The 17,019-nt window shown below is 38.1% G+C and overlaps 1 protein-coding gene across 1 annotated transcript in view; it reads left to right on the top strand.

Annotated features, from left to right (window-relative positions):
- The window catches only part of CDC73 (cell division cycle 73), an 89,147-nt gene that overhangs the window by 21,862 nt on the left and 50,266 nt on the right, over window positions 1-17,019 (top strand). The window contains exon 10 of the mRNA XM_032647199.1: window positions 1,204-1,268. Within this exon, the coding sequence (XP_032503090.1) occupies window positions 1,204-1,268 (65 nt within the window). The remainder of the gene's footprint in view (window positions 1-1,203; window positions 1,269-17,019) is intronic.

The following is a 17,019-nucleotide window of genomic DNA, read 5'->3' on the forward strand; positions in this document are numbered from 1 at the left end:
TATAATAAGCTGTCTATAAATATTTACTGCTATTAGCCTTAATTCTGTTTCTCAGAAGTTTATTTTAGAATGAAAATTCTATATATAAAATCATATTTCCCCATTTATAAAGGTATACATTGAGAACTTGGGAAGCATAGATTTTAGAGTAGGCATGTGAGGACTTGTTTTGTGATAGCTACATAGCTAATTCAATAGTGAACCATTTCCGCATCAGTAAGGTGGCTAGTGAGGGGTGCCTGATGTCAGCGCAACTTCTCTTGGGATCTTCATTTATCTTGACTTCATTCGTGAAAAAATGGGTTAGAGGCAACTAGAAGTTTATCATTTACGATTTTTTTCCTGCATAATCTGAAATCTCCATTTAAGTTTATTAAAGGGTTTGTTGTCTTTATACAGTGAATTTTGTGTGCTGGTTTCATTTGCTGGATAAAGGCATGTACTGAATCCATGGTGTAGAAAGACAGTAATGTGTTCTTTTATCCACTGCAATGTTTTTCTTTTGGGACGAATTTATATAAAGTAGGGGTTGACAAATTAGCGCCCACAGACCAAATCTGAACCTCCTTGGGCCAAATCAGGCTGTGCTCATTTGTTTACATATGTTGTTCATCCTGCTTTTGCACCACAACTGCAAAATTCAGGAGTCGTGACAGAGACTATATGGCTTGCAGTGTGTAAAATATTTAATATCTGACCCATCACAGAAAGGTATATTGGGCCTCTGTCCTGGAGTCCCTGTCGCTATTTACAACATGGCTTTTCTGTGAGTTACATAACATATGCTGATGATTGTAATTTTGGAACACAGCTTTTTATGAGTTAAGGAGGTCTCATGGTATTAGATGCTTTTAGTGGTGCTGTAGTTGAATATTAGGACTAAATAATTTGGGGGTTATAAAGTATTTTATTCAGTCTAATTTTTGATATTTCCAACCAACTATATGACCGTTGAACATGGTTTTAGAGTCCTAACCAGCTTCTACATTTTGGGCTCATTGGTGTGTATTGAATGTATTTTGGAGACCAGTACTCCTTTTAAAGTTTCTAACTTCACAAGTATGTAATTTAACTTTATATCTATAGTAGATTCAAGGCTTTGTTATTCTGTTGAACTGTCAGATATAATATAGATCATTACTTTAAGTTTGTTGTTTATCATGAAATATGTAAAGTCTAATGGTAACCTCCCTTTCTTTATAGAAACGGAAGGCTTCAAAATTGACACTATGGGCACCTATCATGGTATGACGCTGAAGTCTGTAACGGTAAGTCACTCTGAATGCAGAGGTTCTTTTGTTCCATTCATTTCATGTGAGTAGCAGATGTTGAAGGAAATCTTTGTTCCCCAACATTTTCAATTTCATACATTTATCTTTAATGACCAGTTGTGCTGACAGAGCTGTGGGGTGATTATTTGATTCATGGGTGTCTTTTTTTTTTAAACTGAGTGTAAAGAAAAGCTGTTTTGATTAACTTGCAAGTAGATTGGATGCCACCTGGTTAGAGAATTTAAAGTCAGTGAGGAGTTATGAGGTTCAATTTGGGAGAGTTCTTTGCCATAATATCTCATGTTATTAAAATGTAACGCTGGGGCTTCCCTGGTGGCGCAGTGGTTGAGAGTCCACCTGCCGATGCAGGGGACGCGGGTTCGTGCCCCGGTCCGGGAGGAAGATCCCACATGCCGCGGAGCGGCTGGGCCCGTGAGCCATGGCCGCCGAGCCTGCGCGTCAGGAGCCTGTGCTCCGCAATGGGAGAGGCCACAGCAGTGAGAGGCCCGCGTACCACAAAAAAAAAAAAAAAAAAAAAGTAACGCTTTACGCTCTAAAAAGACAGATTGCAGTGGTTGATGTCATACTGCAAGTTGCATACTTGACACAGCCAAATACATGACGTCCATGATTATAAGCCTTCGGCTCACTTTTAGCAAACTTTTTTTTTTTTAATGTCCTAAAGATGGTTATTTCTAGGTGATCTGACCAAGGCCCGTTTTTTAAAAAATAAGTTTCAGTTGTACAACGTTGTAGTAACATCTGTATATGCTACAGAGTGATCACCACCACAAGTCTAGGTACCATACACCATACAGCTGACCCCTTCACCCATTTCACTCACCTCACAACTACCTATCCCTTTGGTAACCACTAATCTATGCAATAATCTTTGTTATCTGTGAGTCTTTGTTCTTTTTTTAGTTTCTGCACTGATATTTGTCTTTATATGTATTTTGCTAAAACACTTATTTTTAAATTGTCATCAGATTTGTTTTTGTATTATTGCAATTGTACGTGGACGCATTATTCATTCAACAAGTGCTTATGAGTATTTGTGTCAGACTGTGTTCTGGTTGCTAGGGTTGTTGCTGTGAATAAGCCAGATAGGACTCTTTACAGAAAGGAGTGAGACAGGCCTCTCTGAGGAGGTGACAGTTGAGCCAGAGCCTGGTGACGAGCATTCCATGAAAGACACGCAGGGTCAGAATTGAGGCCCATACAGCAGCACGCAGGCCAGTGTTTTGAAATTACTCTTTGAAATTACTTTGAAATTACTCTGATAATTGTTTCTTTTTAGTTGAATCTCAAACTTATCCTTTCAGTGTAATGTTTTTTCCTCCTCTTTTGAAATTATTACCTCTTTGTGAGCTTGCAAGTTTCACCAACTTTCTACCTCATTCTCCAGTTAAGAAAGTTTCTGTTATGAGATCCACCCAGACATACCAAGCAGTTAAGAGTATGTTAAAGGCTTTGTTGCACAGATGTGACTTCCTTTCTAATTTATGTGCAGCTCTGCTACCATTGTTCTTCAGGGTTTTGATATGCCTGGTTGATGTACAGAGTTACCAAGATTAGTTTCAATCTGCATTAGGATTGATCTGCATGTCTTTTAAGTTCAAGACACCAGAGTTCTCTTAGATGTTAGACTAAATTAATAAGTCACATTATGCAGACTAGAAAATTTTCATACAAATGAGTTTTTTTCTGTATCTGTTACAGAGAAGGAAGGGGTATGTGTTTTGATAATATTTCATAAGAACCATAAGTTATTGAAATCTATAGAAATTAGGGCCCAGGCAGTATATTTTGTAACACTTTGTAAAGATAATAATTTGTTGAAGTTTATTATAGGAACAGAAGCTCTGGTACCTTAAAGTTACAAGTTTGTATAGTATAGCTTTTGAATTGTGCCAAGAAATACAGAGGCACACCACCTCTTGAAGAGTAGTTAGAGGACTTTCCTGGGTTGGGACACTTCCCCCAAAATGTGTCACTTGGGTTCTATAATGTTTAAGAAATACTGGATTAAGCAGATTTTGTGCTATAGGAATCTCATCGTTTTTAATGTATAAATCTCTCTCTTTTTTTTTTTTTTTTTTTTTTTTGCGGTACACGGGCCTCTCACTGTTGTGGCCTCTCCCGTTGCGGAGCACAGGCTCCGGACGCGCAGGCTCAGCAGCCACGGTTCACGGGCCCAGCCGCTCCGCGGCATGTGGGATCTTCCCGGACCGGGGCACGAACCCGTGTCCCCAGCATCGGCAGGCAGACACTCAACCACTGCGCCTCCAGGGAAGCCCCTATAAATCTCTTAATTGGAACACAGGAGTATGGACTCTTTCCCAAGCTTGTTTACACCCCAAGTTTGCCCCTCTCCTCCCTTCTGTTGAGAATACTGCAAAGAACCAGAGTTGCATAGAATCAGTTTAATTGAAGCTATCTTAGGAGTCGTGGTTTGGGAGTAGAAACCGTTCAGTATGGGGGACATCAGAATATATTTTCATGTATTCCTTCAGTGAAAGGGGCCGTTTTAGACTACGAAAATGCCACTTGATAATGCTTTTCGTTGTATAGTAAATAAGGGAGATGATGAAGACCTTTTTTTGTTAGGTAGTAGCAAGGAACTTATCTGTGGTTCCACCGGAGAGGGAATAAGAAAGATATGATCACAGTTCATTGTTATTATTTATAAAGATTTGGAAATCCTTTATCAAGAACTACTTTATTTTAATCTCCCAATCTAGCTTTTCATGTTCACATGGAAAGGCCACGTGTTCTAGCCTCTGTTTATTCTTTCCTCTGTTCTTACTGAATATCATTGACTCTCAATAACCTTGCTGTCTTCATTTTTGAGGAAACCTTTTGCACTCTGAAATCATACAGATCAAAAGCTTCCCTTTAAGGTCGTTATTTGAAGAGACTCCAACAGACATCGTAGTTCTTATGATCTCTTTTGGGAAACCATTTTTTTGATAGTAAGTAAACTTGGGTGGATTTTCAGTATCTGTGTTAGAGGTCTAATATTATCACTGTCAACTTTCACTTTTGAGAAGGATCCAGAATCTCAGTCTCCTCCAAGTTACACTCTAAAGCAGGAATGCATACATCAGTAACCGCCGCATTCCCTGTTCTATAACGCTTGCTTCGTTCTCATTTGGTGGTCAGTTAACGTGTTCATCCCTGCTTGAAGAGTTACGGGAGTGTGCTAGTACCCGTGCTCTCTGGAGGTGGGCCTAGAGCCGGGGCCAGGAGGAGATGGAGGTAGCTGATTAAGACATTGTTACTCAAGACTCTCCTTCCCTTCCCTCCCTCTACTCTTCCTTCAGCAGATATTTCTTGAGTGCTTTTGTATGCCATGTACTATGCTAGGTGCAGGGACATCGAAGATGAAGAAAACCAGACATATGCGTATGGGCTTTTTTAATGGTCTGTTGGAGGAGAGACACATCAGTCAGTCACTCAGATGTGAAATTATGACTGTGCCACGTGTGTGCAGATGCATTGTGCCGTGAGAACCTAAAGTTGGAGGATTTTCTGTGGGAATCGGAACACTTCATTTGAGGAGGTAGTACTTGAAGTGAAATCCAGAGTTTGAGTAGAGGCTGACTTGAAGATTGCAGGAAAGCGCATTTTAGGGAGAGTGAACAGAAGGCAGGAGTAGATGCCCTGGTGGGAAGAGCATGGCACTTAGAAAGATTTGGAAGGAGACTGGTAATGGTGTGGATTCGAAGGATGCCTCTGGTAAAGTTTCTTTCCAGAGGTAGGTACAGCCTGCCTGTCTGTGCATGCCAGGGCCTCTCTGCACGCTTCTGGGGCCATTCTTTGTGCCAGTCTAAATGTGGCCCCACGCTTACCACAGTAGTAATTCCAGGGTTTATTTTACTCACCAACACTTAAAGAATCAGAGTATGTCACGTAAGCAGGCTGGATTTCCAGCTTCTTTTGAGAGGCCTCTGGCATGACTGGGCGCTGGGCCCACAGTCCAGCATGGCAGACCCACTTCCCCTGAGCAGGACACCTTCCTCACCTGGGACGTGTTCCCCTGGTAGCCTCAGGCCTCGCCACTCTGGTCTTTTCTGTCGCCTTCTTCACTTATTTACACCACCTTCTTAGGCCCTATTGGCCTTTCAGTATGAAATCCCTGCTCTAAATAGAGGCAGTGCTAGCTTGTTAAAGAGGAGTCAGTTAGTTGGAAACACAGATTTAAGGCTTTGAAGTCAGTCCTGGCTTTGAATCTCAGCTCTTCCACTCATTCCACCACTAATGAAGTTCAGAAGGTTGTGTAACCTTTCTATCAGTGGTCTTGTTTTTATTTTATAATAAAGATATTAGAATTTATATTACAGTATTATTGATGAGTGAAACAGGCACTGTGTAAAGTGCTCAACACAAAAAGGACTCAACAGATAAATGATGGCTACTTTTATTATGAATTTATAATTTTATGTATAATCTCAGCTTGTCATATGTGTAAATGTAGGCAACTGTAGCTTCAGTGATGAACTTGATATTACATGTTTAATGATACAATTTTCATTCAAAGCTATGAAGACTAGTTTACTTAAACATTATGAGAACCCTTTTCTTCTCCAGTAACTGGGATATTTTTACTCTAGCTGTGTGTGTTTATCTTAAGGTAAAGTTCTTTATCCTTGGAGAGAAAATTGCTACAAAGACATTATCGTTTTAAGTGTGTGACAGCTTAGCTAGTTAGGCTTTTCCATTTACCTGTTAGGGCTCATATATAGGAATAAACGTTATTTACTTAGATTTAAATTATTTACTTTGATCCAAAAAGTATGTAACTGTTGAGATTTTAATATATGGTCACAGAATTATAAGTAGGAATATTACTTCTATAATTTATAATTTGTCGCATTCTACATTTAGATTGGCATATTATTTTGCTCAAGAATATTATATTACACTTGAAATAATTTTCAGAACTTGTTGCCTCTCTTGCTGTTTCAGGGAACTGGGGTGGTTCTGTCCTGTGTCAGCCTGACCAACATAAAGGTGTACCCCCTAAACAAACCAAACATTGTGTGTTTTCTGTCAGTAACTCGTTATATGTGTTAAGCTTTTGGAAGTCAACTTTATACTTTTACTGTCTGTTACATGAAGTAATACTTAACTGTTAACATATTAGTATTTTGTGCATAGTTTATTTTTTATTATATCTGCATTTTCATAGACTTTTCTAAGATTTCATCACTAAACTGGACAATGTTGTTTTCTCTGTACTCAAAACTTCCCTTCTATCCCTTTTATAGTAGTTTTCCCCAAGTGATTTTTCCAGATTTTTGGGTTAAAAAAATTTTTTTTATAATATTGTGCTCGTTGTAGATTTGGCACATACCTCCATATAAGGGAGACAGAAGGAGAGAGTCTTCTACAATATTATGATTTCTTTGCCTGTTTGTTGCAGCAAATTAGGCATTGGTTTTCTCATCTGAAAAGTGGTATTATAATAACCTCTGAGGTCTTCAGGGTTTCAAATGTGCACAGGTGTACCTAGTTCAGCATTGTTCTTTCAGTGCTGTTTGTAGCACTGAATTAATTGTAGTTATGAACTTTTTACACCGAATAATACAGAGCCCCTGTTCATCCACACTTTTTTAAATTAGTTGGGTGGATAAGTGGGGGGAGAGATAAATTGGGAGATTGGAATTGACATGTCCACACTACTATATATAAAATAGATAACTAATAAGAACCTGCTGTATAGCACAGGGAACTCTACTCAGTACTCTGTAATGGGCTTTATGGGAAAAGAATCTTTAAAAAAAAAAAAGAAAAGAGTGGATATATGTATAGGTATAGCTGATTCACTTTGCTGTACATCTGAAACTAACGCAACATGGTAAATCAATTAGACTCCAATAAAAAATTTAAAAAATTAATTAGAAAATAAAAAACAGTTGGGTGGTATGTAGAGTGAACACTTATTTGGGTGGGTATTAATCTCCTTACATTGATACCTTCTTAAAGGTATTAAAATCTCAGTTTACATTAATATTTTGTCAGCATATGATCAGCATTTTGATGCTGATATACTTAGAAAAAATGAATAATAGCACAGATCATATTAATAATTGTCAGGGAATTTTAATGCCTATAAAGTAAAAGTTATTTTTATAATACTGCTTTTTTATACTGTTGCTTTCAGTTTATGTATCTTGTTGAGATTTATTGAAAATCCATTGCACAATGGATGGTGCTTTTGGAGTAAGCATATACAGTTAAACTCCATTAATTTAGCTTTGCATTTCATTAAAGAGTAATTATCGGCTTATCCAAAATGCCTTAAAATTTTAATAATACCTTTTAAAATTATTCTACCAGTGACCATATATTTAATGCCATGATCACACAATTTCTGAGACTTATTTTGAAAGAAGCATAGACAAAGTTATTCTTGACACGTATGTTAGAAGTAATTTAGAAAACCATTGTATAATTTTTAATAATGTTAACATCACTTTGTTTCAAAGTGTTTTATTATTGGTTATTGTGAGAACAGAAAACAGAAGCCAGTTTGGAAATATAATGGTGTTTTGTTAATATGATAAAAATTTATACTATGAAATTTCAGCTTGATTATATAAATTCTTTTCACTGTAGTTCCATATGAAATGCTGCAGTTATATACATGACTCAGATATGCACAAAAGCAAACTTTAATTTTCATTCAATTTAATATTCTCTCGGACATACTACAGTATAGTCTTTTATTCTAATTTCTGTTTACCTTCATCACTACAGCTTTATTCAGTTTTAACAAAATTAATATCAGTATTGAACATATTTCATCACTTTTAAATTCTAACTTCTCAGTGTATTTTTAGACTAACCACTGCTGTTCTTTAACTTAGACATGATTTTATTTTATATATTTTTCTTCATTAATTTGAGGAAAAAGATTAATATTTAATATCATGACATTATTTGAATCAGTTCGTTCATAATAAAAAAACAGTATATTAATTACATACTGTAATTGGGTATTTAGATATTTTCTTGTTGGGTACTTTTCTGCTGGCTGTTGTTGGCTGAGTTTTAGTTTGCTCTATCAATTTCTAGGTCTTCATAAATTGATTTAAATCTTCAATGAATTTCTAATCTTTTGTATAAATCCCACATTCACATTTTATTTTCTTAGTGTCTTAGTGCTTTTCTCTTAATACTCATTGGATTGTCTAGTTAGTTCATCCCTTCCCCTCCCCTCTGTCCCACACCCTGCCAACCTCATTTGATCTTTAATTCTAAGTTTTGGTTTCTTTTCCAGGTCTTTTTCTTGATGGATGTTTCTTTTAGTGTTGTTCTTCTTGTCTTTCCTGCTTCTCGTGTTCCTCTGTGAGTGACTGTTCCCACGTTTATTTTAAATATCTGTTTTTTGTTTGGTACGCGGGCCTCTCACTGTTGTGGCCTCACCCGTTGCGGAGCACAGGCTCCAGACACGCAGGCCCAGCGGCCGTGGCTCACGGGCCCAGCTGCTCCACGGCATGTGGGATCTTCCCGGTCCGGGGCGTGAACCCGTGTCCCCTGCATCGGCAGGCAGACTCTCAACCACTGCGCCACCAGGGAAGCCCTAAATATCTGTTTTTTAAAGACTCTTAGTTGCTTCTTGTCCGGACAAATCTTACTGTTTAGAACTAAGGTGTTTTTTGAAATTTCAGAATGGTGCTTTACTGTGAATAAGTTGAAGACATACTCATTTGAAATGCTAAGGAATTAAAGCTTTTAAGATTTTTATTTTTGTTTTAATTGGAGACAAAAGTCATACCATAGAACTCAGGTAATTGTCTCGTTGTTGACATCATATTTTATGTTGTCATTGAAGATGCATTTGTTCCTTAACATTTAGGTTTGTGCAGAAGTATATAAGATCAAACACAAAATTATTTTGAAATCAAGTCATTTAACATTTTTACAAATTACCATTTAAGACAGAAAGAGTTAATTCAGTATTTTATTGTCATCTACAAACAGTGAATTCTGGACACCATCAAACTAATCATTTATCTCCCCTAATTTTGATATTTTAGATAGGTGCTTCAGTCTTCTTGCAGTGTCTTTTTGTCATTTCTATCTTATATGTGTGTTGCCATAAACATCCTGAAATTCAATTCCTTATATATTTTAATATACGAAGTTTGAGAATTAAAATTAAGCAGCTCTTTGACCTTTCAGAAGAATTTTAACTTCTATTATGTAGAAGGCTTTTAGTTTTCTTTATGAGCGCCACCCCCCCAAAAAAAAATTCAGCTTCTGATATGATTAGAGTATTATAATTTATTTTAAAAGGCTGTACAAAATACTTCATAGTGTCCTTAGGAATTGTTTGCTTTTAACATGGAGAGCTACGTTATAATAACCAACCATTCTGATAGTAAATTTGTGGATACATTATAATTCATCAATAACTTTAGTACATACTATGATATCCTCCCCTCCCCCCATCCCAAAGTTACTTTAACAGGAAAAATAAATGTTAAAAGCTTAACTATTTAAATTGTTTGGGGAAACATTCTTTATCTGGATTAAATGTAATAGATATAATTGATTTAATACCGTCTAATAAGGTAATAGATGCCAATTTTGGGGAGACCTGTGATACACATTTGATTTATTTCTAAACTTCCTGAGTCATTATTAGTATTTTTGAAAAGTTTGTATAGTTTTTTTTTTTAAAGCTTTAAATGTCAGTGTAAAGGTCACAGGTTAGTAGATTTTACAAAAACATGCTTCAGTGTGGCACACTGGTAGTATTACATTTATATTTTACATTGGAACCCTCTTGTAGATCACTGAAGACCAATCCCTAGACATACAGTCTGGTTCTAAGTACCTGAAGAATTTTCACCACCGTCTTTGTGATGTAACAGATCAAAGCTGGTGTTGAGCGCCTGTGCAGAACATTATTCTCCCCTGCAAAGATCAGCTGTGTGGATCCCAAGTTGCCTAATAGGGTGGCATTTCCTTAGTAGTTTGCCATGGCCCAGAGAACGGCTGAGAAACTGGGTAATATTAATATACCGGGAGAGATTGATTCATTGTTCAAGCTTATGAAACAGTAACATTTGAAATGCTAAATGCTGATTAATTTCGAGTGAGAAATGTAATTGCCAAGGGCAGTGGGCACTCAGTTCCTCTATCCAGCACATACACTTTCTCCCGGTAGAGAAGCTATTTGGAGATCAGAGATAATGATATTTGCATCTCTTCAGTAAAGGAAGATGTACTGCAAAGGCCAGGGAACCTTTAGTCTTGGTCACTGCTTAGATAGGCTTTGCCATTTTGACTTCTCTTCCTATTGGTGTGTCTGACTAATCCATCTCCTAGTGGACACGATATAGTTCTTTAGATGGACAGATGACTGATTCAGCTTTAGGACTAACATCTCATTCTGTTGCGTTTGACTTATTTAAAAAATTTTGGAGACATTTGCCTAGTGGCCATTGCCTGTGTATTGTAGTTAAAACTATTATTTCTATTTATCTTAGGAAATGCAGGAATATTAAATGAAAATTATTACTGATGGATTTGGATTTTAGACTGACAGCAGTGAGAAACTGTAAGATATATCTCCTGGAACTGAAGGAATTAAATTTTTATTAATAAAACTTTAGTAATCAGGAAATTAAAAAAAATTTATTTATTTCATTTATTTATTGTTGGCTGTGTTGGGTCTTCGTTGCTGCACACAGGCTGTCTCTAGTTGCGGCGAGCAGGGGCTACACTTCGTTGCGACGCGCGGGCTTCTCATCGTGGTGGCTTCTCTTGTTGCGGAGCATGGGCTCTAGGCACACGGGCTTCAGTACTTGTGGCTCTCAGGCTCTAGAGCGCAGGCTCAGTAGTTGTGGTGTGCGGACTTCGTTGCTCCGCGGCATGTGGGATCTTCCCGGACCAGGGCTCGAACCCGTGTCCCCTGCCTTGGCACGCGGATTCTCAACCACTGTGCCACCAGAGAAGCCCCTGTAATCAGGAACTTTTGATTGCTTAAAGCCAAATAGAATGGACATTTGGTATTTTTTTTAAAGAAAATTTCTCTCAATGAATGAACATATCAGTTTTTGCTAAGACATCCTCCTGGTTTGTGACAGCATATGATATTTGGGAAACAGAGTTATAAGGCTTTTTGTCTGTCTGTCAGGCTGAGAAAACACTTCTACTAAGACAGAGGAGCAGTTGATGAGGGAGTGCTGAGTTAGATGACAGGTGAGGATAGCAGGACAGTGGAACGGGCTTGCCGAGAAGAGGTTAGCAAGCCCACCTTCCTGCCGATGCAGAGCCTGCCTTAAATACACTAAGCTGGAGAGGTGTACAGTCCACTTCTTAATATTACACAAATGGAGAGGGCTTCTTTTTGGTTACAGTCATTTTTTTGACAACCTGGGAACCATCTTGCATGGTTCAATTGCTTAAATATGTACAGCATTCCCTCACCCCCAACCCCGTCCAGATTTTTAAACTTTCTGCCAGTTGTGAAAACGACAGCGGCCTGGCACGCATCATTTACATGCGTTTGCAACTACCTAGCTTCCCTCTCCTTTCCCCCACCCTGTTCTTCTGAATCGTCAGATTCTCTTGAGTATGAAAACTAAACGCAATCAGTGCTCATTAGCTTAAGACTATAACTTATTATTTTTCCTAAACCATCATTGTTTCTAATGTCAGGATGTGCTGGTTTGATCAAAGGCTAATTTTCTAGGCCTGGACAGTTGATATAATGGGAAATAGGTTATTTTTTCTTTGAAATAAATGCCATTAGACAGGTGGTGCATACTCACAAGATGCATAATGTCAAAGCAAGTTTTAATGATGCCTACTGTCTTCCCTGAACGTAATGGGGGAAGAAAGAGGAAAACACCTTAGATAGCTTGCACCCTCCTCAAGTTAGGTGGCTTGGCCTAGGACATCATCAGCCCAGAGAAAGGAGCATCTTTCTCTAATTTTCTTCCAACAGACAGTGCCCCTTTGCAATTTTTTCCCCTCTAAGGGACTCTGTCTTGCAAAGCAGTTACTGAATTCCACCCCCCATTTTTCTTTTTTTTTTTTTTTTTCCGGTATGCGGTCCTCTCACTGTTGCGGCCCCTCCCGCTGCGGAGCACAGGCTCCGGACGCGCAGGCCCAGCGGCCATGGCTCACGGGCCCAGCCGCTCCATGGCATGTGGGATCTTCCCGGACTGGGGCACGAACCCATGTCCCCTGCATCGGCAGGCAGACTCAACCACTGCGCCACCAGGGAAGCCCCCACATCTCTGGAATTCTTATCTCCGGATCACTACTGTCCTTCCTGGTCCAACTATTTCTGTATCTTCCCTGGACTATGCAGTGGTCTCCTAGTTTGTGTTTTTGTATCACTCATGCGTCTCCTTATTCTGTTCTCATGTTGCAGCCAGGATGCCTCAAACACTGAAGAAGAGAGGAGCTGTTAGGCATTCACTAGCCTCAATTTTTTTTCTATTTTCTAAGTATTGTTGTATCTTCATTGGCTTACTATTACTCTTAGGATTAAAAGCCATATTTTAATAGGTACTACAAGTCTTCATGAGGGTGTACCTGTCTCTCTCTTTACCTTTCTGGCATCAGCTCATATCAATCTTCCTCTTCATTTTTGTGCCATGGTTTACTCTAACCTCAGGGCCATTGTACCTGCTGTTCCTTCTTCTTGGAATTGTTCCCCTTTTGCCTGATTAACATCTAGTTATTTCTTAGATGTTAACAAACGATTCTTCTGAGAAGGCTTTTCTGACCATAGGTCAGGTCAGTTCCCGTTATATGCTTGCAAAGCACTGTGTATCTTTCCTTCATGACAGATATCATAGTTGTCCTTTCCACTTATTTATATGAGGATCTGTTACATGGCTTTCTCTGTCAAAGGAGTATTGCGGCAGCAACTTAATGATTGTTTTTGTTTATCATTGTATCTACAGCTCATGTCTTAATGCCTAGGCTCTCAGTAAATATTTATCAAGTGAGTGGACTTTTGGATGTTTCTTCAACGCTAAGGAGGACTGGACTCAAGAATTTCTATTAACCTAGTGTTAGAGTTCTGGAACATAGCATGGTAAACTGGTCTGTTTGGGAAATGATCCTAGGGGTTTCATCTGCATTGAATTTCTATTGAGGAAGGTTAACACTTCTTGATCTTCTTCAGCATCATGGTCCCTGCTTAGAAATGCACTGTCATGTGAGGGACCTTCACATTTGTGGAACTGATTATAGTAATTATTTCCAGAATACTTGTACTTTCTTTTTGTCAACATATATTTACTTATATGTTGCTTTATTTGCAGTGTGGGTGAGCCATATATAAGCCAGTTGTTGAGTCTTACTTATTTTTAAGGCATCAAAATCAATTTTTCACTATAGAGAAAAATTGATTTTGACGCCTTAAAAATAAGTTTCCTTTCAAATAAGATGAAAATGCTGCAAACAAAAAAGGTGAGGCTGTTTTATTGAGTCAAATTTTAGTTCACTGTTTCTAATCTAGGACTTTTTGTTTGTTGATTGCTTTGAGGAAGAGAGGATACATTATGGAGTGAAGTAAAAGGCAGCAGTAAGATCAAAAGATTGGGTAGAGAAATTAACTTTAGCAAGGAAGAGAGTCATTCATGGGCCCTGCTGCTATCCAAGGATTTCAGGGATTTTGGTATTTATCCTAAGAACATTGGGAATCCATTGAAACATTGGGATGATGTGAATAGTTTTGTGGTTTTGAAAGTATCATTCTGGCAGTAGTATATGGGAAGCAGATTGTAAAAGTTTTGCTCACTTGAACTACTAGAGCGGTAAGATGAAGAAAAGTGGGTGGATTCCACTGTGAATCCAGGTTTTGGGGATAGAGTGATACGGGTGATGATAAGAGAAGGAAGTGGTGAGGATGACTCTGGTTATTTTCGTGTGGCCACTGACTGGATATAGCCATTCACTCAGACAGGAAATGTTATTTTAAAAGTTTTAAAATTTGGAGATGAGAGAAGATAACTGGATTTAAATGTACTGTTAAATGTGTGTACTTAAAGACACTCAGACATACAAATACTTTAAATTTGGGGTTATGCTTATGAACTTTGATTAAGAAATTCATTTTATTTTTGTAAAATTTAACTTTACTTGTCTTTTTGGCCCAGTTATTAGCTTTCTCTTTTCAGTGTAGAGGAGTCATTCATTCTCTTCCCTCCTTTACATAAATCTACCAGGAAGAAGGTTGTAGCTTTTTCTTTTTTTTTTAGCCTTATCAGGAGACGAAAAGATCTCTGATAAAGGAATAGTTTGAAACAGCAGATGTGAAGGTGTGGTCAGGCTTCTCTGTTCATTCATTTCTAAGCTTAGACAGCATTTTACAGTGCAGGGGGCTCAGGCAGCTGTGCTGATGGTTACTTCCGTGTTGGTGGTTACTTGGGAGACACGTTGCCTCTCCCCCATGGGGGTGTGACTGTAGAAACACAGCTCCCAAGCCTGTTTCCCTGATCCCTCTTCAGTAATAAGGTATCTATAGCAACATGCTCTCCGCTATATTATGTTATATGCACAAAAACTACTTTGTTTTCTTGTGAGGCCTGGCCATGAATATGAATTATGAACAGTTCTAAAATTTTCAGCCTGTTTTCTTTAACAGAAAGTTGTTCTTGGATCCCTTTACACTCCTGACTTGTTCAGGTGGCAAAGCACACAGAGGGCATGGTGTTATAGAGCATTCTGAAGTCATCATAGAACCTAGGAACGACTTTATCACTGCAGCATTTGCTAGTGGTAGGTTTTCTGTCACTTAGGATTCTTTGGTTAAAAATTGACTCTGACTAACTGAAACCAAAAAAAAAAAGTATCAGGATATTATAGGTGAGTTCAAAAAATTAAAGAATCAAGTGGTAGAAGGGACAGGAACCGTAGCAGCTCTGAGATCTAGAGAACAAGAATCAGTGGGTAATTTCTGCAGGGTGCTGAAGTTCAAGTGAATCAGCTCCAGTCATTTTCTTTGTGTGCGTGTGTTTGTTTCCTTCAGGATTCAGGTTGCAATAAGAGAGGGTCTTTGGTTATCTTGGCTAGTGCAAGGCAGGGTGTCTTGATTGAAAGTTTTCCTAGAACTTTCTTATTTGAGGGTGGAGTAGCTCCCCAAAGGAAATCTGCCAGTATGTTAGAAAATTCTCATTGCCATCAGAATCTCATGCTAATTCTGTTATCTATATTCAAATATATGTTTTTACTAGCATTTTAGGTATGACAGTGAAGCAAACAACCCTTATTAGTTTTATTGTATAAATTAGTATTTTTTTAATATTTAATTAAAAACATATACAAGCATGAATTTAAGATTTTGCATATAATGTTATAGCTTTCTGTTACTTAACATTTATTTTTTGTGATGCTGTTGATTTATTTTCATTTTTCAACGTTTAGGATACTGTCTCAAGTGAAATTCAGACTGAGAATCTATAGGCTTCAGTGAGAAGTTGAAATAATTAGATTAATAAACAGATGGAGGCAGTTGCTTTCACTCCAGTTGTCCTTTAGCTCAGATATTTGCTGGTGGAGGAAGGGGAAACACTTCTGCAAATACAGAAACGTTTTTCTTCCTTCTCTGGCAAATCGGATCTTGAAAGTAGTAAGTTGTAGAGTTATATCGTGCTTGGGGGAGGGCGTGTGTGTGTGTGCTGATGGAGTGCGCAGCAACAGGTTCCTGGCCGAAACTTAGAATGGCCCCTGTTAGTATTTGATGCACATTACCCGTCTTCCGAGAGTCATGTTAAGCGATACACTGATACTCTGTGAGGTGTGTTAGAATATAGGTATGGTAGAGAGTTTTTTTTTTGGCTTCTTAAATCTGTGTTAATTTAATAGTCAACTTTTGTAGTTAAGCAGTAAAAACTGAAAACAAACCTGAACCAGCTGGATAAATCAGTTTTACCACCTCATCACCAAACAGGCGACTAACCAGTAGAGTGAGTAAATGCGGTGCTACTTTTGACTACTAACAATGACCAAATTGTACTTCAAAAGAAACACCTTTTACATAATTTCTAAGTGCCACCTGCCTGTTGTTTACAGATGTGTCTCAGTGCCCAAAGGAGCAAGAGATAAGCAGTAATCCTTAGCTTTTCTGAGTTTCTGGCCCCCAGACATCAGCAACTGAAAAGGAGAAGAAAAAATAACTGAGGGATCAGATTTCCTCTCCTTCTTCTCTTTATTTGCGCCTGACATCAGGCGTCCCTCCAGTGTGAGAAAACAGTTGTGATGCCTGGAGATCCTAGCAAAAGGTAAAGAATAAGCATGGAATAGAAGAGAGGACAGGCCATTTTTGCTTAGCTTTTTAGACCCTCTAGCAGGAGTCATATGTGAAGTACGTAGCAGAATAGCATAATGGTTAAGAGTCTTTGCAGTGGAACCCTGCTGTTTTACTAGCTGTGTGATCTTAGGTATTTAACCTCTTGTACCAGTCTTTCTTATCTCTTAGTGTTACTTATAAGGATTATACGAGATATGTGTGTAAAGTGCTTTAACACGGTACCAGGCACACAGCGTACTCTCAGTCAGTAAATAGTTCCTGCTGCTGTGTTGGTATTATTTTTATAGGGGTTTTAGTAATAGATATTAATAAGACTCCAGTTGATTTTTTGTGATTATACTGTATAATCAGAGGTGAGAAAGAAAATTTTTTTGCTCTAATTAGAATTTCATCACCTATATAATCTTGATCAAAATAAACTAGTAAGTATTGAAAGTTTTGGTATTTTTATCTTCC

This window comes from Phocoena sinus, chromosome 1, assembly GCF_008692025.1.
Source record: "Phocoena sinus isolate mPhoSin1 chromosome 1, mPhoSin1.pri, whole genome shotgun sequence".
NCBI classification, from domain to species: Eukaryota; Metazoa; Chordata; class Mammalia; order Artiodactyla; family Phocoenidae; genus Phocoena; species Phocoena sinus.